Source organism: Heteronotia binoei, chromosome 14 (assembly GCF_032191835.1).
Source record: "Heteronotia binoei isolate CCM8104 ecotype False Entrance Well chromosome 14, APGP_CSIRO_Hbin_v1, whole genome shotgun sequence".
NCBI lineage: Eukaryota > Metazoa > Chordata > Lepidosauria > Squamata > Gekkonidae > Heteronotia > Heteronotia binoei.
Genome location: NC_083236.1, coordinates 11380977 through 11405489, shown reverse-complemented (window position 1 = coordinate 11405489; position 24513 = coordinate 11380977). Strand labels below are relative to the sequence as shown.

At 49.5% G+C, this 24513-nt stretch overlaps 1 protein-coding gene across 1 annotated transcript in view; it reads left to right on the top strand.

Annotated features, from left to right (window-relative positions):
- The window catches only part of CFAP61 (cilia and flagella associated protein 61), a 297694-nt gene that overhangs the window by 171310 nt on the left and 101871 nt on the right, over positions 1–24513 (top strand). The window contains exons 18-19 of the mRNA XM_060253782.1: positions 1055–1223; positions 7618–7792. Coding sequence (XP_060109765.1) covers positions 1055–1223; positions 7618–7792 — 344 coding nt within the window. The remainder of the gene's footprint in view (positions 1–1054; positions 1224–7617; positions 7793–24513) is intronic.

Genomic DNA, 24513 nt, shown 5'->3' with positions numbered 1-24513 from the left:
TGTGACCAGTGCAAAGCAATTTATTTTACTTTTAACAGAAAACACTTGGTTTTAAGGTATTGTGTACTAAAGAATCTCTCACTGCGGGTTTGTGTCTGGAGTGAGTACCAGTCAGTGGTGGGTGGGGAGAAGGAGGATGACACAGACACGCTGTGCTTGGAGACCAGGCCCTGTGAGGAAAGGCTGAGGGGAATGTTCAGTCTGGAGAAGAGGAGGTTGAGGGGGGACATGATGGCTCTCTATAAGTATTTGAAAGGCTGTCACTTGGAGGAGGGCAGGGAGCTGTTTCTGTTGGCAGTAGAGGATAGGACTTGCATTGATGGGTTTAAATTAAGGGTGAAAAGGTACCAGCTGGATATTAGGAAAAACTTTTTTACAGAAGAATAATTCAACAGTGGAATTGGCTACTTAGGGTGTGGTGAGCTCCACCTCACTGGAGTCTTTAAGCAGCAGGTGGGCAAACACTTGTCAGGGATGCTGTAGGCTGATTCTGCATTGAGGGCGAGGGGTGGACTAGATGGCCTCTATGGCCACTTCCAACCCTGTGATTCCGTGGTTCTATGAATCAGGCCAAAATTTTATTGATTACAGATTCCTCAGGTCTTGGCACAGCATAGGCTGGGGACAGTGGGTGCGTTTGACAACCAAACAACTGTCAGCACCTTCCCCAACTCGCCTGTTGGGGTCGCTAAGGGCAAAGGGCTGGTATTACGGCTGGAAGCAGCAGAAACCAATATTTTTAGACGTCACCATCCTCTCAGGGGCATTGCCAGCCCTAAGGTTGTCTATCCCATACCCTAACCTCCATAACCCCTAAAGGAGAGTTCCGTTTTGGTTATGCAAGGAGTCCACCTTCCACAACCAGCACTGTGTTCCCCAGCCAATGCTGGGCTGGTTTTAAAACACTTCGTTTTAAGAATCTCTCACTGTGGACTTTCATTACCTCTCCTTGCAGTGGAGTCCCAATCCTCTAGGGGCTTTCAACCAGGTCACTGGATGTCTGATTAATACTTTGCTGTTAGCTGCTAAGATGTCTTTTGTTCTTTCCTTGCAGCCATTGTTTTAATGATGACGATTACGCACTGATGTCACTTTGTTCCTGGGTTAATGTTGTGGTTGGAAAAATGACTGGCATAGATAGATCTGCAAAGCACGTCATAGTTTCCAAGGAAAGGAAAGTGCCATATGATCATCTCATTCTCTGCACTGGCCAGCAGTATCAGGTGACATTGATCAATGAATGACAGGGGGGGAAGTATATTTTGAGGGATGGGCATGAACGACTTACAAACCTAAGCTTGTGAGGAATTTTGGCCAGTTTGTGGTTTGCAAACCGAAACTGAAGAGCCACCATGAAGAAGAAGAAGAATTGCAAATTTATACCCCACCCTTATCTCTGAATCAGAGTCTCAATGTGGCTCACAATCTCCTTTATCTTCTCCCCCCACAACAGACACCCTGTGAGGTGGGTGGGGCCGAGAGGGCTCTCACAGCAGCTGCCCTTTCAAGGACAACCTCTTCCAGAGCTATGGCTAACCCAAAGCCATTCCAGCAAGTGCAAGTGGAGGAGTGGGGAATCAAACCTGGTTTGAACTTCCATGAATGTTAAGACAGTTTGTGGCAATTTGTGAAGAGCAGAACGCAGTGGGCGAGGAGTCAAAAGGAAGGCTGTCTACTCCCTGCTTTTCAGCTGTTTTTTTCTGGGAGCAGAAAGCAGGGGTTTAAATGGCTGTAAGATGTTTAAGCCCCTGCTTTCTACTCACTTTTCATGGAGGAACCCCTGCTTTCTGCTCCTGCCACATTTTGCAGGGACCAGAAAGCAGGAGTTCTCCCCCACAAAAAGCAGCAAGGAACAGAAATCAGGGGTCATAAACTGCTACAAATTGGTTTCATGGTTCAGTTTGTGGTTTGGCCATGAACCAAACTGCAAAAATGCTGTTCATGCCCATCCCTATATATTTCACATCTGAAATAATAAAAAAGCACAAGGGGAGAGTAATTTAAAGTAAGTCATGTGCCACAGGTAAGGTTTGCTGTATTTTAACCTGATACTCTCAGGGCTGGTGCCAGGGTTTTCCACACCACAGGAAGGGGGCACACATTGCCCTGACACCCCCACTCAGCCTTTCCAGTCTATGCTTTGGTGCAGACACAGAAGGGGCTGAGTGGGGACAGCAGCTGGCACGTATGTTCACCTCGGAGGCATTCGGAGCTGCAAACGCACCACCCCTGCTCAGCCTTCTTCCAGGTCTGTGCTTAGGCACAGCGCATTTGCTCGCCTCAGATGCGCTTGGAGGGCTCCAAACACCTCTAAGGCAAACGCACAGGGGGCAGTGGGGCATGAGCAGGGAGGGGGTGCTGCTCCCCAACAGCCAGGTGGCACCCTAGGTGGCCACCTACCTGGCCTATTGGGTCATACCAGCCCTGGCTATTCCAAATAACAAAGAGAAGGTCAGTTACTGAAGCTGCAAGTTTTATGCTCTCTTACCTTGATGTTAGCCTCATTGAACACTGTTAGACTTCCACTTAAGCAGACATGCATAGGATTGGGCTGCAAGTAAGTGCAAGAGACAAAGGATGATTATGAAAGGCATGGACCACTGGGAAGTCCTCTTCTGTAACCCTTCTTTAATGTATGAATATTGTTGCACAACTACCTTTAATTTCAGTGGAACTTGCGAAGCACTTCCTAATAGACCAAACCTCATATTCCCAACATTTCATAGCCAGACTTCCAGCGAAAAACTCTCATTGACAGAATGCTTTTCTGCATTCTCATTTTCCTAGCTTGTAAGTCCTTGTTGTTCATGAGATTTTTTTCCTATTCCACCACTCTGTTTTCTTCTCTCTAGTAGTTGGTTTGATATTACATTGGTTTTAACTTTAGATTTAAGCTGCAGGTTTTTATGCTGGATGTAAACCAATAAAGTATCAACCATGAGAGAGAGCAAAACGCGTGGAAAAGGAACAATCCCCAAAGAAATAGGAACTTACAAGCAAGGAAAATGAGAATGTGGAAAAGCCCAGAGATAGAAATAGACCTCTTGGACTGAGACTGAGAGCAATGTCCAGCATCAACATTTGCTTAGTATATCTTGCCTTGCATCACAGCCAAAAATTAGAATTCAAGGAGGCCTCCAGCAATCCAAATCTAATACAAAATATTACTGAAAGTTCATTACAAAATACTCATACTGGAGATTTTTCTTGGCTGGAGCTGGATCCAGGAACTATAGGAGAGGGCCTGGCTGCTCCCTCTGAGAGCTCTGTTGGTGGAAGGAAGAGAAAAGACACAAGCTGCCTGGCTGCTGCCTGTCCCAAGGATAGTGTTAGAAGCTGGAGGCAGGGGGAAGGCTCAGCTGGAGCTGGCTCTAAGCAGGACAAAAGAATGCCTGGGTATTTGCCAGTCTATCTGTGACAACCCCAGCACACGGAAACTGGGTGTATTATGAAAGCCCAGAGCATTTTTAAGACTTAAAAGAATCACACATAAAAGTCAGATGGCTCCATTCTGTCATACACTTTCCATGGCTCAGTGGTAGAGTATCTGCTTTGTGTGCAGAAGGTCCCAGGTTCTATCCCCAGCATCTCTACTTAAAAGGATCTGGTAACATGTGTTATGAAAGAACTCTGCCTAAGACCCCGGAGAGCTGCAGCCGGTCTGAGTAGATTAGATTGAGCTTGTTGGACCAACGTGCTGATTAAGGAAAAGGCAGCTTTGTTCAAAGCCCTGGTGCTGTACTTCATAAGCAATTTCAAAAAAAGGGTACGGCATTGGACAGCTAGAAGCGGGATCTTTACTGCACCGATTCCTCTGCGTTGTTGGAAAGATCTGGTAGAAGGCAGGGCAGGCTCTTTTTTGGTTTACAAAGACAGGTGCTTCATAAGCACTAAAAACGTATTTCTTTATTATTTATTAAAATATTCGTATCCTATCTTTTCTCATTCAAGGTGGCTTACAAAAAACAAGTAAAAAAAATCAATATATAACCAAAATCCAAATAGAACCCCCTAACCGCTCCCCTTTCTCTTTGTTGGTTTGTGTTTAACTGGTTTGGCTGGCAAACACGATCTCTGTTTTGTTTCTATTAATTTTATTAACGGTTTATTATTTTGTTTATGTTTTGTTGTTGTTTGGGGATCTCTGGGTATGTGGCATAAGAACATGCTGAAGGGCCTCCATTGATTAGACTTACCTTATTGCAGGCTGTTATGTATACGACAAAAGACAATAATGCTCGGAAAAGTTGAGGGCAGCAGGAAAAGAGGAAGACTTAACATGAGATGGATAGACTCCATCAAGATAGCCATAGTGGCCCTTAGTTTGCAAAGCCTGAGAATGGCTCCCCATATGAGCCCCAGAGAGCGCTGAGGTCAGCTGGAAAGAACCGGCTGAATATCCCTGGGCCAAGGGAGGCCAGATTGAAGACCACCCAGGATCGGGCCTTCTCCATCGCAGCTCCACTGCTGTGGAATCAACTCCCGGAGGAGGTACGAGCCCTGCGATGCTTAGACCAATTCCGCAGGGCCTGTAAGACCTACCTCTTCAAAATAGCCTTCACCTAATACCGAGCCAAGAAAGTGCTGCTGGACATGTTTTTTAGCCACTGAATTTTACTAAAGACCTAAGTTATAGGACCACAATGTTAATTTTAATACAACTTGTAAATTGATTTAATGATTTTATAATTATAATTGTAATCACTATGTATGGTTTTATTGTGTACTACATTTGTATGTTGTGAGCCGCCCTGAGCCTGCCCTGGCGGGGAGGGCGGGATACAAATAAAAAGTATTATTATTATTATTATTATTATTAATGGCAAGACATTTTGTGGGACACTGATGCATAGGGTTACCATAAGTCGGAAGCAACTTGGCAGCACTTCACACACACGCGCGCGCGCGCACACACGTATAAAGCCTATGTCCCATTCACTGTTGGTGACTGCGGTGATTGCTGGCTCTCTCAGCACCACCTACCTCACAGGGTGTTGTGAGAGGGGAAGGGAAAGGAGATTGTAAGCCACTCTGAGGCTCCTTTAGGTAGTGAAGGGTGGGATATAAATCCAATATCCTCTTCTTCTTCCAAGTCAAAAGCCCTTATACGTGGGTTACTAGTGACCACATGCCCTGTTCCAGCTCCTGTTGAGGACCAGGTTATGTGGTTCAGTCTGGTATCACTGACTGTTTCTGGTTCATGGCCTACAACTGGTAATACTTGCTAATACCTGTGTGGATTTCTACACCCTGCAACATCAACAGAATATATCTGTTTACAGTTCTACCAAACAAGTCTCCTGCTCTCTAATTTTGAGAACTGGTTTATTGCAATGTTAGCATAGCATGTGAGCAACAAGGCAGGAAGTTGGATGAGCACGGGTTGAGCGGATTTAGAGTTGGCAAGCACCCAAAATATCAGCAATGCGGGGAGGGTCCTCAAATTGGGTGCCCATCAGCTCCACAGTCTGGGTGGCTCAGAGGGGGACCTCTTTGGGGTTAGGGGACATATGATGAGCCTTAAGGCTTAGCAGTCGTTGGATGGACTGTGCTCCTCTATCCCCTCTACGCTCTCACACGTGGGTCATGAGGAGAAAAGTTCAGAAGGATTCTGAACCTGGCTCTGAGCCAGGGTGGTTTTGCCCTGCTAGGAAGCTTGTGTTGCAAGCAGAATACAATCCATACTAAGCAAGTTAAATAAGCAGTGCAGATCAGCTTACATGTAAATAACATCCCAGTTTAACTCATAATAAACTGTTGTGTTTCATTCAAGGGATGGGTGGGCAAAAGACAGACAGCAGCAAGATGATTTTACTAAGAGCCAGCATGGGTTTCTCAATAACAAGTCATGTCAGACTAACCAGATCTCTTTTTTTTGAGAAAGTGACTACCTTGCTGGATCAGAGAAATGCTGTAGACATCATTTATCTTGATTTCAATAAGGCTTTTGATAAGCTTCCACATACTATCCTTGCTGACAAGTTGGTAAAATGTGGTTTGGATCCTGTTACCGTTACTGGTTGACAGGTCGCACCCAAAGAATGCTTGTGAATGGTTCCTCATTCTCTTGGAGAGGAGTGACGTGGAGTTCCTCAAGGATCTGTCCTGGGACCTGTTTTGTTCAACATCATCATAAATGATTTGAATGAAGGAATAGGAGAATGCTTATTAAATTTGCAGATGATACCAAATTGGGAGGGGTTGCAAACACAGAAGAAGACAGAAACAGGATACAGGATGACCCTGATAGGCTGGAAAGCTGGACTAAAACCAATAAAATGAATTTTAACAGGGATAAATGTAAAGTTCTGCATTTTGGTAGGAAAAATCCCATGCATAATTATAGGATGGGGGAGACTTGTCTTAGCAGTAATATTTGCAAAAAGGATCTACGGGTCTTAGTGGACCATATGCTGAACATGAGTTGACAGTATGATGTGATGGCTAAAAAGGCAAATTTTGGGCTGCATCAACAGAAGTATAGTGTCCAGATCCCGTGAAGTCATAGTATCGTTTTACTCTGCTCTGGTAAGACCTCACCTGGAGTATTGCCTTCAGTTTTGGGCACTACATTTTAAGAAGGATATAGACAAGCTGGAACGGGTCCAGAGGAGGGTGATGAAGATGGTGAGGGGTCTGGAGACCAAGTCCTATGAGAAAAGCTTGAAGGAGCTGGGGATGTTTAGCCTGGAGAGAAGGCGGCTGAGAGGTGATATGATCACCATCTTCAAGTACTTGAAGGGCTGTCATCTAGACGATGGTGTGGAATTGTTTTCTGTGGCCCCAGAAGTTAGGACCAGAACCAATGGGTTGAAATTAAATCAAAAGAGTTTCCGGCTCAACATTAGGAAGAACTTCCTGACCGTTAGAGCGATTCCTCAGTGGAACAGGCTTCCTCGGGAGGTGGTGGGCTCTCCTTCCTTGGAGGTTTTTAAACAGAGGCTAGATGGCCATCTGACAGCAATGAAGATCCTGTGAATTTAGGGGGATGTGTTTATGAGTTTCCTGCATTGTGCAGGGGGTTGGACTAGATGACCCTGGAGGTACCTTCCAACTCTATGATTCTATTATATCAGCTTGGTATCAGGACCAGGCTTCCTTCAAAGCCTTTCTCAGGTCAGATGAATCAGGGTCAGTTCCTTTTGTCACTGTCCCACTAAGTCTTCTGATGCTATCCTGGAGATGCCCAGATGCAGTGGAGAGGAAGGTGGCATCTCCCTCCTCTTACAAGCAGCCTCAGCTATGCAGAGGGTGAGGAACTTGGGTCTGGCAGCCAGAGCCTCAATTTGGACTACTTGTCCTTCTCCCAGCCTTAAATTCCCACTTAAAGTTTGAGACCAGCAATGTTACCCTGTCTTCTGGGCCCACTGTAAAGACTTCTGGAACTGCTTTCCCATGCACCCTTGGCTGAAAGCCCTACTGAACTCAGCAGGACTTACTTCCAAGTGAACGTGTACAGAACAGCTCTGTAAGATTAAATGCTTTGAACACTAGAAGTGTACTTTAACAGTTAAATGTTCTTATTTCCATGGTATGTGGGTTTACAGTGAATGACATCCATGATCTCAATTTAATTGATCTACTACTATTAATCCCTGATCCTCTTAATTAATATAGGTCCCATGTCCCACTGGTGCAGATATCAGAAAACTGCTCACCAACAGAGAGGTCTTCCAAAACTGTAAACAAAAATACATTGGTGTGGTCCCTTCCAACCTGTTCGTTCTTACAGATGAGGAAGACTGCTTACTGGCAATGAAGTGGGTAAAAGAAAATCTTATTGGTTTCCCAGGTAAGATTTTTGTATTAAGTACTGTACTGGGCAGACAGGAGAGATGGGGTGAAGGACTGATACATTTTTGGCATAATTTGTCTCCATTTCTAGCATATAATTATAGCCTAATTAATGCTCACAAAATGTTTTATTTGCTGGGATTTGTTTTATGAATTAATTTGCAACTCTTTATTTTGGAGACCTTTTTGGCTTGGAATAAAGGCTGGAGAGATCAGTTATCTATAATTATTTTATTACATGAATGAAAGCCCTAAGAATACAGTGTGACTGCAATCATTAATTAACAAATTAGATAATAATTCCACTGTTAAATGTGTTTTGTGGCTTACAGACAAAATTCCAGAAAGGGAAGAAACTGGCTGTTGTGTCTTGCAGTTCAGTCCCGAAATTACAACACAGCGGATGCTACGGAGGTGACCAGTGGAAGTCCACTGGTCCCCGGATGTAGCTCCACAAATACGCTCCGCCAATCAAGATCTGCGGTGGGAAGTTCAACTGGCCAGGATTGGACCTGGCCAGACTGAGGGTTGTTCCGCGGTATGTATATAAGTGGGCCCCGGCCCGCGTGGCTGTGCTTTGTGATGTACTCGCTAATAAAGCATGTTGCCTTCAACACGTCTCATCACTCAGTACATTACAGTGGCGACGAGGATGGGACCCTAGCCAGGTAACTCCCCAAGCGGGACTTCGTTGACCTGTCCGGAGACGAGGAAGGCATGAATTCAGAAGCGCCCGCCGCCGCCATGGCTAACCCAAGTGGGGCGATGGGCCACCTGGCAGAGTTTGACCCCGCCAACCCCGATAGGTGGGAGACCTACACGGAGCGGGTCGACTGCTACCTATGAGCGAACATGATTAAGGACGACAGCCCTAAGAGAGACATGAGTGTCTACAGGGAGGCCACATTCGAGATCGCAAAGGGTCTCTCGGGCCCTGCGAAGATCACGGAGAAAATGTACAAGGAGATAGTCAGGCTCCTGACTGGGCACTTCCTGCCCCAGCCTTCCATCATCGCCCGCCAATTCCTCTTCTACAAGAGGGATCAAGGGGCGGGAGAGACAGCTGCCATCTACCTGGCTGCCCTCCGCCAAATTGCAGGAAACTGCAGCTTTGACAAGCTGGATGAAACCCTGAGGGATCGCTTCGTCTGGGGCCTCCGAGACGAAAGACTGCAGCAAAAGCTCTTCGCAAAGGAAGAGCTCACCCTCCAACTCGCCTTCAATGAAGCCACCGCATTCGAGAGAGCAACCAAAGCTTACAACAACCCGCGAGCGGAAGCCGTCCACCAGGAGGAGATGGCACCAGGCAACCCAGAGGAGGAGGAGGCAAACCAGCTACGTCGCCAACCAGGAATGGGGCCAAGAGCGCCCATGCGACCATGAGCGACAGAGAGACCAGCCAACACCAAGTGCACCAGCTGTGGGGATCCACACGAGCGCTGGGACTTCCCCTACCGCAACGTGGACTGCAGGAACTGCGGAAGAGTGGGCCACATAGCGCGGGCTTGCCGGGCCAAGGCCACCTTCAGACGCCAGTCCACCAACCACGACTCGACCGATGCCTGCTCGACTGCATTGACTAGCCTGAAGGTAATGAACTTGCCCCTCACCACCCCAGATAAGGTCAGGGTGTCAGTCCTAATCGAGGGAGCTCCATGCCTAATGGAGCTGGACTCGGGCTCCTCCCTCTCCACAGTTTCGGAGGAGTGTCTAAGAAAACTTTGTCCCCGTGCCCGGCTCCATCTGCGACCGGCGGACTTCATACTGCGGGACTTCCAAAAAACCCCTGTACAGATTTTGGGTTGGGCCACTGTAAGGGGAAAGTTTAAGAACTTTAAGGGCAAGCTGGACATTCTCGTGGTCAAACGCCAGCTCACCACGTTACTGGGGCTGGCCTGGTTTCAGCTGCTGGGTATTCAAATAGTGGGGGTGCAGCAGATGCGAACACAAAATTTCGAGCACGTGTGCCGGGAATTCCCAGAAGTGTGTGATGGGTCCCTGGGGTGCTACAAGGGGCCTCCCATCACCTTACCCCTCGATTCCCATGTGAGACCGATAAAGCTGAAGGCCAGGCGAGTTCCATTCACTCTTAAACCAAAAATAGAAGCGGAGCTGGACCGCCTCATGACCCAGGGAGTGCTAGAACCAGTATCCTATGCTGCATGGGAAACACCCATAGTCACTCCAGTGAAGCCGAATGGAGATGTGCGCATATGCGCTGATTACAAGTGCACAATAAATAAGGCACTTCAGGACAACCCATATCCCGTTCCGGTGGTCAGCCACGTACTGGCAGCCCTAGCAGGCTCTACGGTTTTTGGGAAATTGGACGTGGCCCAGGCATACCAGTAACTCCCGGTGGACGCCGAGACAGCAGAAGTCCAGACCATTGTGACTCACAGGGGAGCTTTTCGGGTGTGGCGGTTGCAATTTGGGGTTAGTGTGGCTCCGGGGATTTTTCAGAGCATAATGGATTCTCTTCTCAAAGGGATCCCCGGGGTGCAACCGTTCTTTGATGACAATTTGATCGCCACCACGGATGCTGAGGAGTTCAGCAGCCGTCTACGTGAGGTACTCCGCCGTTTCCAGGCGGCGGAACTTAAAGTAAAGCGGGAGAAGTGTTTCCTCGGGGTATCGAGGGTAGAGTTCTTGGGGTTTGCAGTAGACGCCACGGGAATCCACCCGACAAGACCAGAGCGATAGTCCACGCCCCGGTTCCCATGTGCAAGACGGAGTTACAAAGTTTCTTGGGATTATTAAATTTTTATCATTCATTTTTGCCCCACAAAGCGGCCATTGCAGAACCCCTTCATAGGCTCCTCGATAAAAACGCCCCGTGGGTCTGGGGAAAGAAGCAGGCCGCCGCTTTTCAGGCAATCAAGGACCTCCTAGTTTCCAATGATGTGCTCCACCATTTTGACAAATCCTTACCAGTGATTCTGGCTTGCGATGCTTCCCCATACGGGGTGGGCGCCATTCTGGGGCACCAACTCCCTGATGGGATGGAGGTTCCCGTGGCCTATTATTCAAGGACCCTGACCCCTGCGGAGCGTAACTATGCCCAGATAGACAAGGAAGCCTTGGCAATAGTGGCAGGTGTGCATAAATTCAACGACTACCTGTACAGTAAGCGTTTCACGATCGCCCCAGACCGCCGGACACTGCAAATTCTGTCACAGCGCGTCCTGCACTGGAACCAGTTCCTCAACTCGTACACATATGCCTTGGTACACCACCCCGGCAAAGCTATGGGACACGCGGACGCCCTCAGCCACCTGCCGCTGCCCTCCATGGACCCGGATCCTGCCCCTGCTCACCATGTGATGCTTATAGAGACTCTACCAGAGAAGCCCCTCCACGCCGCTGCGGTAGCTAGGGCCACGGGTAGAGACCGCATCCTCGCACTGTCAGAACTTAAGAACTTCAAACGGATCCCATACTTGGTTACAAAGCTAGGATTTTATTGAAGAGAACTAAGCACTGGAAGAGGCAAGATAACAGTGATGGCGAGAGCCAGCACCAGCACAATTTTATACACGTAAAACAAACATCTCACAAAGCCCCAATTCACACCGTTACAGGCACATCTGTCTTCTCACCATCGCTATCAGTAGAGAGGATGCCTCCCTACTTCGAAGGCCATGCTGCTCGGCTTCAAAGGGTCCCAGTGTGAGAATGTGCAGAGACATAACATAACTCATTCTACAACCCCAAATATTTTGGATACCAGTGGGGCAAGGTTAATTACTATTCAAGCATTTTGGGTCAAGCAAGGGTTACAACATGGAGTCAGTTTGGTTCAGTAACAAAGCAGTTCTAAGTCATAGTAAAAATACATTGCAGCATTGGTCACATTATAGGGGACCAGCAGTAAAGATACAAGTTCTGACATACTGCCCCCCCTAAGCGCCCCCTCCCGCGGGGCCTGCCTTGGGCTTGTGCGGGTACAGTAGGTGAAACTTTTTCAGCAGTTGCGGAGCGGCTACATTCTGAGATTCGACCCACTCGTCACAGCTCGGGGGGAAGTGTTTCCACCTGATCAAATAATACAGTTTCCCCCGTTTGACTCTGGAGTCCAGGATCTCCTGGACCTCATGGTGACTCTGACCCCTCACTGTCGTCGGAGGGGGCGGTGGGGCCCTGGGATGGAAGGACGTAGCACCAGGGTCTTTCCGAAGCAAGCTGCAATGAAAAACAGGATGGATCTTACTTAGAGATTTGGGCAGTTCGAGTTCCACGGTCACTTTGTTTATTACCCTTTTTATTTTAAATGGGCCCAGGAACTTCAGTGCGAGTTTGCGACAGGCCTGGGGAAGGGGAAGGTTTTTTGTGGACAGAAAAACTGTATCCCCCACCTTCAAGTCCCACTCTTGGGAGTGCTTTTTGTCAAACTGCTTTTTGTAGGCCTTTTTCGCTTCCTCCAGGTTTTCCTGAATACCCTTCCAGCCTTCACGGAGGCCCTCCCACCATTGCTGACAGGAAGTGGGTTCGGCCGGGCTGGCGGGGAGGGTGAGAGTGGGAAACGGTTTGCCCTCGTAACCATTGATGATTTGAAAAGGGGAGGTTTTGGTTGAGCTATGGAGGCTGTTGTTGTAGCCATATTCTGCAAAAGGGAGGAGGTCCACCCAGTTGGACTGTTGGAAGTTAATGAAGCAGCGGAGGTACTGTTCCAGAAGACCATTAACCCTCTCCGTCTGTCCGTCCGACTGGGGGTGGTAGGCAGAGCTTAGCCCCTGCTCGATACCAGCTAGTTTGCAGAACTCCCGCCAGAAGTTGGCAACGAACTGTGTCCCGCGGTCACTAATGACCTTGTCCGGGAATGAGTGTAGGCGTACAATGTGGGTGAAAAAGAGCTGGGCGAGTTTTTTGGCCGTGGGTAGTTTTTTACATGGGATGAAATGGGCTTGCTTAGAAAATGTGTCGACTACGACCAGGATGACTGTTTTGCCCTGTGAGGGTGGGAGTTCGACAATGAAATCCATGGAGACTACCGACCACGGTCTGGTGGCGGTAGGGAGTGGAACCAGGTGGCCTGGGGGTTTACCCCCCCTTCTTTTTGCCATGAGGCAGGTGGGGCATGAAAGAACAAATTCAGAGACATTTTTCTTAATTTTCGGCCACCAGAACTGGCGGTTGAGTAAGTTGAGGGTTTTGACATAGCCAAAGTGGCCGGCCAGGCGACTTGAGTGACAGCGCTCCAAAACCTCTTTTCTGAGGGGGTCGGGTACATAGATTTTTTCATTGTGCAGCCAGAGCCCGTTTTCGGCTTTAACCAAGTTGGGTGGGCGGTCGGTTTCCTGGTTGTATTCTGAGAGGAATCGAGGCAGCAGATCTGAATCCGGAGGGCTGGTCTGCCTGCCTGAGCGGGTAGTGACCCCCCCCCCGAGATGGCTGAGGGGGAAATTAATGAGTCCACTACCTCCTCCCGGAGACTGTCGTGTTGTGGCATGCGAGAGAGGGCGTCTGCTAAAAAGTTCTTCGAGCCTGGGATGTGTTTCAGCACAAAGTCAAATTTAGCAAAGAAACCTGCCCACCGGATTTGTTTTGCAGTCATTTTGCGGCGCCCGGTGAGGGCTTCAAGGTTTTTATGATCGGTCCAGATTTCAAAGGGCACTCTCGCTCCTTCGAGCCAGGAGCGCCAAGTTTTCAGGGCAAACATGACTGCAAACGCCTCCTTGTCCCAGACTGACCAATTTCTTTGTTCGTTGGAAAATTTCCTTGAGATATAGGCACATGGACGGAGCACCCCATTTTCCCCCCTCTGCATTAGTATGGCTCCCACTGCGGCGTCGGAGGCGTCGCATTGGACCACGAAGGGTTTCCGCTCGTCAGGATGAGCCAACACGGGTTCGGAGGTGAAGAGGCGTTTTAGTTCACTGAAAGCTTTTTGGCATTCAGGCGTCCACATTAGGCGTGCGCCCGGTTTTTTCGCCTCTTCACCCTTCCCTTTGGTTTTGAGAAGTTCTGTGAGGGGGAGCATGACGGTGGCAAACCCCTTAATGAAATCGCGGTAAAAGTTAGCGAACCCGATAAAACTTTGTAACTGCTTGCGGGTTCGAGGGGGTTCCCAGTCTAGTACCGCTTGGACCTTTGCGGGGTCCATAGCCAATCCCTCCCCCGACACCCGGAAACCCAAATAGTCCAATTCGGTCTTGTGGAACTCGCATTTTGACAATTTAGCGTACAGTTTGTGTTTGCAAAGGGTGCGTAACACTTTTCGGACCAGGGGTACATGAGACTTTAGATCTTGTGAATAGATAATGATGTCATCAAGGTACACCACCACCCCCTTAAACAGGAATTCCCGTAGCACTTCATTGATAAAGTTCATGAAAACACCAGGGGCTCCCTGCAGTCCGAAGGGCATGACTAGGTACTCAAATTGTCCCAGGGGGGTGTTGAACGCTGTCTTCCACTCGTCCCCCTCTTTGATGCGGACGCGGAAGTACGCGTCTCGGAGATCAAGCTTTGTAAATACTTTGCCCTTTGCTACGGTGTTCAACAAATCCTTTATCAACGGGATCGGGTAGGCATTGGACATGGAAATCCCGTTTATAGCACGAAAATCTGTGCAGAGCCTAAGAGACCCGTCCTTTTTCTTTCGGAAGAGGACGGGGGCGGCATGGGGGGCAGTGGCCAGCCGTATGAAGCCGCGCTTAAGGTTCTTGTCCAAAAACTTTCGGAGTTCAGCTTTTTCCGCCCAACCCATGGAGTACAGTTTCGCCTTGGGAAGCTGTTGCCCTGGGATCAGCTCGATGGCACAGTCCGTAGGGCGGTGGGGCGGTAGCTCGTCCGCTTCCTTCTCGCTAAACGCTAATCTTAGATCTTGGTATTCCTTGGGGATCGAGGCGACTTCCTCGAGAGTGAGGCAAGCCCGCATGTTTTGGGGAGGAGCGTGCGGCCCCCATTCGGGGCGCCAGTGGTGATGCTCACACCTCCAATCCGGGAACCGGACGATTTGTTCCTCCCACCTTATGTCTGGTTGGTGGCGGGCGAGCCAAGACGAGCCCATCACCACGTCAAAAGAGCAAGAGGGGGCAATTACAAAAGTTTCAATCCCCCAATGCTCCTCGGTTCCCACCGGGACTGCCTGAGTCTCTAACGCACATGGCTCCCCTCTCATGGGCCCCCCGTCCATCTGCTGGAACTGCATCGGCTGTGGTAGGGGGGAAGTGGCTAATCCCAACGCCTCAACTAGGCGGGGGGTGATCAGTTCCCGGTTACACCCGGAGTCGATCAGTGCTCGGGCGTGCATGAATCTCTTTAGGTTAGGGTTGAGGAGGGTAACGGCCATAAAAAGTAAACCCCCTGTTGCTCTCACCGTGAGGAGTGCCGGCTGTTGCTGGACCTGCTTTGCGGCACCCATTAAAGCAGGTCGCTGTCGTTTCCCGCCGACTCGGTGTCGTCCGACTCTTCGGTCGATTCTTCCATGGTAGCCAATTTGGTGGTAAAATCCTCGTCAGTCGCCAGGGAAGTGGCGACGGAGCCCCGGCTGGGCTCCTTCGAGCGGCCGCTCTTTTTCTTCTTCGGCCCCGGGGTAGTTGTCTTCGCCGTGGGTGGGGCGGCACCCACTTTCACTGGGCAGTTGGCAGCGAGATGATTTGGGTCTCCGCATTTGAAGCACTTGCGAGCAGGAGACGGGGTGGAGGTCGCCGGTGTCTTCCTCCCTTCGGATTTAGTCGGTGTGAGTTTCGCCGCCTTCTTTGCCAGCTGCTGCCGTCGCATCCCCACATGTTGGAGGTTGGTCTCCACCTCTCCGGCCAGCTGGATCCATCCGACCAACGTGTCGGGTCTCCCCTGACTGTAACAGCGGTCGAGGATTGTCGGGTTCAGACCATTGATGAACGCGGTATATTTCATGACCTCGTTCCATCCCCTTGCCGCCGCGCAGTACCCCAGGAACTCGGTGGCATACTCGCGGGTGGAGCGGTTGCCTTGCTCTATGCGCTGAAGGGCGGCGACAGCCTTCTCCTCCCGTAGGGGATCGCCATACTGGCGGAGCATCGCGTGCAGGAACCCCGCCACCGTAGCTAGTTCGGGTTTTCTTCCCATAAAAAGCCCGACGTACCACTTGCGGGCCGCGCCTCTCAGTCGGGACGCGATGTGGTACACTCGGCTGGCTTCGGTCGGGTAATCCGCACCCCAGTGGGTGAAGAACGTGTCGCACTGTATGGTGAAGTACTCCACGTCCTCCGGATTCCCATCGAAAGTAATCTTCAATTCTCTTCCTCGACCCTCGGCCCGTCCCGGGGCTCGCGGCGCCCCCGGCGGCGGCGCGGGGCCCGGTAGAGCCGGCAGGATCGGGGCGGGTGGCACCGGGGCCCCTGGAGCGGGCAGGGCCGGCAGCGCCGGGGCAGGTGGAGCCGGCGGCGCCGGGGCGGCCGGAGCTTGCGGCGCTGGGGCGGCCGGAGCTGGTGGGGCCGGGGCGGCCGGAGCTTGCGGCGCTGGGGCCGGCGGAGCCGGCAGGGCTACGGGCGGTTGCCCCAGCGGTAGCCCTCCTATCGGGACTCCCAGGACCGCAGTTTGCAAGGTGCGGAGCTGGTCGTAGATCGCGCCCAGGTTCTGCTGCAACTCCTCGGCCATCGTCACGCGGGATCGATGCACGTCGTCGTGTATCTCCCGGACCCAGTCGAATAAGTCGTTGCGGAGGGTCCGGATCTGGTCGTCTCCCCCTCGGGGCTCCGGACCCTCCTCTTGGTCGCCGTCGCCGTCTCCGGCTCCCCCTTCGCCCAGCATGCTTCGGTACCGCTGCTCCGCGGCGTCGATTGCTGCCGTGGACTTCCGTGGGCTCCAGGTCCGCGGGGCTGGGAACGCGGCGTCGACCGAGAAAGGCGCTGGGACCTTAATCTTGCGCCGGACTCCCGTCACATTTGGGTCGAGCGGCGGGTCCTCTATTGGGGTGGTGGGCTCTCCGTCGTCTGGCACTTTTGCCGCCATCGGGCCAAGCCTCCAGTACAGATAAGCCACGAACAATGGGATCACTGTTATAATGTCAGAACTTAAGAACTTCAAACGGATCCCATACTTGGTTACAAAGCTAGGATTTTATTGAAGAGAACTAAGCACTGGAAGAGGCAAGATAACAGTGATGGCGAGAGCCAGCACCAGCACAATTTTATACACGTAAAACAAACATCTCACAAAGCCCCAATTCACACCGTTACAGGCACATCTGTCTTCTCACCATCGCTATCAGTAGAGAGGATGCCTCCCTACTTCGAAGGCCATGCTGCTCGGCTTCAAAGGGTCCCAGTGTGAGAATGTGCAGAGACATAACATAACTCATTCTACAACCCCAAATATTTTGGATACCAGTGGGGCAAGGTTAATTACTATTCAAGCATTTTGGGTCAAGCAAGGGTTACAACATGGAGTCAGTTTGGTTCAGTAACAAAGCAGTTCTAAGTCATAGTAAAAATACATTGCAGCATTGGTCACATTATAGGGGACCAGCAGTAAAGATACAAGTTCTGACACGCACGCTGGGTGGGAAGGGGGTGGCCCGAGAGCAAACTGGACACAGAATTCAGGGCATTCGTATCATGCAGAGATGAATTGTCCAGGCATAAAGGGTGCATTCTCTGGGGTAGCGGGGTGGTGGTTCCCCCCCCCCCATTGTGGAAACAAGTGCTGGAAGCACTACACGAAACACACCCAGGGATAGTGTGTATGAAGGCCCTGGCACGTAGCTATGTATGGTGTCTGGGGATGGACGAAGAGATAGAAAGGTGGGTTCAGAGGTGCCAACCCTGCCAAGAGTCCTGGCCTGATCCGCCCAGTGCCCCTGTCCACCGCTGGGAGTCCAACAGGAGGCCGTGGTCCTGGTTACACCTAGACTTTGTGGGGCCATACCAGGGCCAAATATTCTTTATTCTAGTCGATGCATACACCAAATGGTTGGAAGTGATTCCCGTAGCTTCAACCTCCACCGCGGCGGTGGTCAGAGCCTTGCGAAGGATCTTTTGCACTCATGGGAATCCCGAGACCCTCATCACAAACAACGGGACTGTGTTCACCTCCCGGGAATTCCAGGAGTTCTTGAATCGGTACCTCATCCGCCCCTTGGTCCGCCCCTTTCCATCCAGCCACCAACGGCCAAGCAGAGCGCATGCTGCGCACCACTAAAGAGGCCCTGGGTCGCATTGTACAGGGAGATTGGGATCACCGCCTGACAGCCTTCCTATTTGATAACAGAATCACCCCCAACCCCGTCACCGGGTTAAGCCCTGCCGAGTTACTAATGGGGCGGAAGTTGATCACGAGGCTAGACAGGTTGCATCCTGACCGGGCTATGGACCTCCGCAGTTCCCCCGAAACCAGGGAAGCCGCTAGGGGATTCTTTCCAGGGGATCCGGTATACGCAAAGAACTTTGCAAGCGGGCCGGAGTGGGTGGCCACCCGGGTGCTGCGGGTCACCGGGTCCCGCTCCTATGAGGTCTGGTCGGAGGGGGGCCAGATTCTAAGGAGGCATATTGACCAGCTGCGCCGTCGCACATTGCCGCAAGAACCGACAGCAACTGGGGAAGCGGGGGAGGACTAACAGCAACACCCCTGGAAGCTGCCCAGCCTAGGCTGGCCGCACCGATTATGCAGGTGGAAGAGCACCACAGCAGAGGGAGCACCCCCCCCCCCCAGAGAGGAGATTCCGGAACAGCAACAGGTGACGGACAGCCCTTTTCCGGCGTCACCCCACCACGAGGAACCAGCCGCCCCGCCAGCCACGGTGGCCGCTCCAACACCCCAAGTAACCCCGAGGAGGTCGACCCGGGAACACAGGGCGCCAGCCTACTTGAAAGATTTTGTGTCTTGAACTAGGGGGGAGGAGTGCTGTGTCTTGCAGTTCAGTCCCGAAATTACAGCACAGCGGATGCTACGGAGGTGACCAGTGGAAGTCCACTGGTCCCCGGATGTAGCTCCGCAAATACGCTCCGCCAATCAAGATCTGTGGCGGGAAGTTCAACTGGCCAGGATTGGACCTGGCCAGACTGAGGGGTATGTACATAAGTGGGCCCCGGCCCGTGTGGCTGTGCTTTGTGATGTACTCGCTAATAAAACATGTTGCCTTCAACACGTCTCGTCACTCAGTACATTACACTGGCAAAACCAAATCTCGAGACTACAGAACACAAAACTCCCCAGACAAAAAACACTGGGCTCCATCCAGAGATACTCATCTTGCCCAAAGAGTGTTGTATGCACCTTGAATCATGCACATTAAGTCGATGTGGTTAGGCATTCACCTGTCCTTTAAGGCACATATGGCTGCTCTAGAAAGACGAGCTTCTTTTGCACTCTTTCAACCCATTTTTGCCAATGTGTTCAGTAATTTCTACCAATCTGCATGAAATTTCTTCATTGTGTGTGCATGGTGGAGTGGCAGATGAGTTACAATATGCAAAAGACAGAGCAATGTATCTGTAAATGTTTTTGTCATCTGTGTATATAGAATGGAATCCCACAATCTTTCTGCTGTCCTACTGTCCGTGTAGTCCAATGTGGCCAAGTGCAAAGTAGTGCACATTGAGGCCAAAAATCCTAACTATAAATACAAGTTGATGGAGTATGAATTGGCGGAGACTGACCAAGAGAGAGATCTTGGGGTTGTGGTAGATAGCTCATTGAAAATGTCAAGACAGTGTGCTATGCTGGAAGTTATTAGGAAGGGAACTGAAAACAAATCAGCCAGTATCATAATGGCCCTGTATAAATCAGTGATGCGGCCTCATTTGGAGTACAGTGTAGAATTCTGGTCACCACACCTCAAAAAAGATGTTATAGCATCGGGAAAAGTCCAGAAAAGGGCAACTAGAATGATTAAAGGGCTGGAACACTTTCCCTATGAAGAAAGGTTAAAGTGCCTGGGGCTCTTTAGCTTGGAGAAATGTTGACTGAGGGGTGACATGATAGAGGTTTACAAGATTATGCATGGAATAGACAAGATAGAGAAAGCAGTACTTTTCCTCCTTTCTCACAATACAAGAACTCGTGGACACTCAGTGAAATTGAGAAGTTGGGTTAGTAAATTAAAGTACTTTTCCACCCAAAAGTGATTAACACATGGAATTCACTGCTACTGGAGGTAGTGGTGGCTACAAGCAAAGACAGCTTCAAGAGCGGATTGGAGAAACATATGGAGCAGAGGTCCATCAGTGCTATTAGCCACAGGGTATTGATGGAACTCTCTGTCTGGGACAGTGATGCTCTGTATTCTTGGTCCTTGGAGGGGCAATAGTGGGAGGGCTTCTAGTGTCCTGGCCCCACTAATGGACCTCCTGATGGCACCTGGATTTTTTGGCCACTGTGTGACACAGAATGTTGGACTGGATGGGCCATTGGCCTGATCCAATATGGCTTGTCTTATGTTCTTATCCTGTTATAGTCAATGAGTTGCTCTGAAGGACCAACAAACAGGGCTTAGAAGCCAAGGCCTTCTCTTGATGATGCCTTCCAGCACTGGGACTTGGATGCTCGCTACTTTTGTATGTGAAGTACCGGTAGGTGCCTTTACTCCCCATAGTTAGTAGCCATTGATGGACCTCTGCTCCGTAAATGCATCTGGTTCCCTCTTAAAGTGATCTATGGTTGTAGCTGTTACTGTGTCCACAGGTAGTGAATTCCACAATTTAATGACTCATGGAGTAAAGAAGTATTGCTCTTTGTTTGTCCTGATCCTATTTGTCCATCAACTTCACTGCATTTCCCTGATCTGTAGTACTGAGGGTAGAAGGCAGGGGCAGTATTCTTTGTGCTGGAAGCCCATCTTCCAAATCATAAGAACTTAAGAAAAGCTGAGCTAGTTCAGACCAATGCTCCATTCAGTGCAGAGTTTTATAAACGTCTGTTGTGTCTTGGTGTTGTCTAAGCCTTTAAAGCTGAACCTCCCTTAGCTTTTCCATATATCTTTCCCTATTTCCTTGCCTTTTTCAGATCCTTTTAAAAAAATTGATGAAAGTACTATAATGCAAAGTGTTTCTACTCTAGCCGTGTAATGTTTTATTTTCAGCCTTGTTCCTACTAATTCCCTGCAGATAATTTGTCTTTGTCAATATGAATGCAGTCTGCTTCAACACTTTAATTCCAGTATCTTCTGCATTTCTAAGACCTGTCTTGGTCAGTCATGCTGATGTAGATTCCATTGGAAAATCAGAACTTGGAGCCCCAGTGTGTGTCGTTCTTCACTGACACACACCAAATCTCATTTGCCACATTCCTGCATACTCACCCAGTATGGAGAGATCCTCTTAAAACAACTTGCAATCCGCTCTGGTGTTCACCATCCTGAATAATTTGGTGTCCTCTGTACGTTTGGCCACTTCTGCACCCACCTTGTAATTCTAGACCACTTATAAATAATTAACTTTCACTGGTCCTAATACTGTTTCTTGGAGAACCACATTGCTTTCTTCATTCCATTTGCCTTCTGCTTCCTATGTTAACCTTTTTACTAATCTGTGGGAAAATCCATTCTCTTACTCAGTGCTTTTTTTGTAGAAAAAAAAGGGTACCAGTACACATGACAGGACAGATGGTATTCTCTGTTCCACCCACAGACGATGAAACAATGTTCCTTCTAAGCTGCAGAGTCTTGTGAGCTTTGTGAGCTCTGCTTTGTGATTCTTACAATTCTGCTTTGTGAGCTACTGACATTAAAGTTGTGAGCTATGGGTGTTAAAGTTGTGAGCTCCTCCATAAATTAGTGTGCTCTGGGGTTAGCCTTCCTGAGCCAAGGCAAAAATGTGTGAACTGGAGGCTAAAAATCTGTGAGCTAGCTCACACTAACTCAGCGTAGAGGGAACACTGGATATCATCAGTGGGCATGACAGATTATATTGTCTGTCCTGCTGCCTTCTCTACACTATCGCCTGTGCAAAGAGGATGGCAGAGAAGGCAGTTGGTGGGACTGCAGAGAAGGTGACAGGTCAGCTCTCATGGAAGCCAATCTGGACATAAGCTATGCACAGCAGAGTAAACAGGTCCCTCCATCATGCTCACAGATGATGTCATCAGCAGGCATGACTTCTCATCTGCCCCAGGAAAGATGGTTGGCCCAAGTCTCATCAGCCAAAAACTGTTCTAGTATGCCATACCAGCACAAAAAATCCTTGATGATGAAGAAGACTACAGATTTATACCCCGCCCTTCTCTCTGAATCAGAAACTCAGAGCAGCTTACAATCTCCTATATCTTCTCCCCCCACAACAGACACCCTGTGAGGTAGGTGGGGCTGAGGGCTCTCACAGCAGCTGCCCTTTCAAGGGCAACTCCTGAGATAGCTTTGGCTAACCTAAAGCCACTCCAGCAGCTGTAAGTGGAGGAGTGGGGAATCAGACCCAGTTCTCCCAGATAAGAGTCCACGCACTTAACCACTACACCAAACTGGCTCTCCTTGATCTTACCTCATGTCTACTTAGGGGCCAATCTTGACATAAGCTGTGCACAGCAGAGCAAAGGTCTTTCCATGGCTGTTTTGGGTTCAGAAAACTGCAGGGCATGCTGAAGCCTCTTTTCCCCCTTTGTATGCTCCTGAGCCAACTGCGCTCCAGAGTACTTAGGTCAGAACCCTGACCTGACTTGTGGTATAAGTCACATCTAACTTGACCCTAAGCTTACTCAGGAGTACTTGGTGAGGGACTTCTCACAGGTCCTACATGTCTGTTTCCTGAGGTGTAGGACCTCTCGATACCCAATGAAGAGGGAAATACCCTTGTCTGCTGAGAGGCAACTTCTGCTGGAGAGCCAGTTTGGTGTAGTGGTTAAGCGTGCGGACTCTTATCTGGAAAAACCGGGTTTGATTCCCCACTCCTCCACTTGCACCTGCTAGCATGGCCTTGGGTCAGCCATAGCTCTGGCAGAGGTTGTCCTTGAAAGGGCAGTTGCTGTGAGAGCCCTCTCCAGCCCCACCCACCTCACAGGGTGTCTGTTGTGGGGGAGGAAGGTAAAGGAGATTGTAGGCTGCTCTGAGACTCTGTCCTTGAAAGGGCAGCTGCTGTGAGAGCCCTCTCCAGCCCCACCCACTTCACAGGGTGTCTGTTGTGGGGGGGGGGAGGTAAAGGAGATTGTAGGCCGCTCTGAGACTCTGTCCTTGAAAGGGCAGCTGCTGTGAGAGCCCTCTCCAGCCCCACCCACCTCACAGAGTGGCTGTTGTGGGGAAGGGAGATAAAGGAGATTGTGAGCCGCTCTGAGACTCTTCGGAGTGGAGGGCAGGATATAAATCCAATATCTTCATCTTCTTCTTCTCTTATTTCGTGTGCTCCAAGGCTGAGAACAGAGATTGAAAAGAGCAGCCAGGGTGGAACTCTGACAAGCCCTGGCATGTACTGAAACCTTCTAGGGATGTACGCATAGAACTGTTCCTTCTGCTGAAGTGAATGGAGATGTGTCAGCTCTGAGTGCAGATCTTGCAGTCATTCTAGAGGGGCATGCATTGTGGCACCTTAAAGAATCTCCAAAATACCACATACCTGGTCCCCCTCCAGGAGGTCAGGTGCCTCTACATTTGGTCTGCATGTGGAGAGACTATCAGAAACATCTGCATTTGGTGAGATTTTGGTATTGATGATAGATGGAAAGTATTTATACTGATGGAAAGATGGAAAGTATTTATACTCCGAAAAGGAGTGGCTGAGTGCTTCTGCTGGTCTGGTTTCTGACATGCACCCAGTCATTTTAGTCTCAGTGCCCTCATCTGCAATATGGGGATGATCATGTGTCATTACCTATTTTACCAGTATTACTGAAAACAGTGAAACAGATATTTTCTCATGGCCCCAAGATGCTTATGGCTTTTGCTCCTGCCCTCCGTTTCCTGTGATTTTTGCTCTGCTTTATTCCTGGTGGGGGACTGTTTCATGTGTAAACACATTTTTTTTATTCAGTGTTTGCATAAATATGTATATATTATTGAAATTTGCCTATTAAGGGGCAAATGAGGGAGAAATGATTCCTGAAACGCGGCATATCTTAGCGCCCACAGATGCCCTGTAGAAGATCATCTTGACAGCATTATCTGCTTTTTGCTGCTTTTAACGTCCTCCTGGGACATTTTGACACAGTCACATTTTATACAATTATTTTTAACTTATAGGTTGGAATTAATTTCACCGCTGCCATCACCAGCTCTCTAAAGGCCAACGTGGACATCGCAGAATTACACACACCGTAGGGAAGAGCTACTTTAAAACCTGCCTGCCTTACAAATTTTAAATTCCCTTTGCTAATCTGAGCATTGGTCATATTCAGGGATGTGTGTAACCAAACTTTAAACTGACTGAAAGATAGTGTATAATGGTCTAGGATCTGGGCATTCCAATTCCCAAGTTCAAATTCCAGTTCTCCCATGGAAGCTTGTTGGGTGACCTCAGACCAGCTGCACGCTCTCAGCCTAACCTACCTTGCAGTATTGTTGTAAGGATAAAATGGAGGTGAGAAGAAGGATGTCCACTGCCTCGGGTCCCCACTGGGGATAAAGGCACGGTATAAATAATAAACTATCTAGACAAACTCTTCCATAAAATTCAGATACTTTTAGAGAAAACACATTAGATAGTTTATTACAGAAGCAGATAAAAATAGCAAAGGAGACAGTTAAGTAGATGCCTTCCTGCTTGTCCAGCTACAGTGTGATTACCAGTTGGGCTTAAGATTGGCTTGTTGTGAGAGCCCTTTGTTTCTGGCTATTCCAAAATGTCACTGGCCACATCTTTCCTGGAGTGGCTCCAG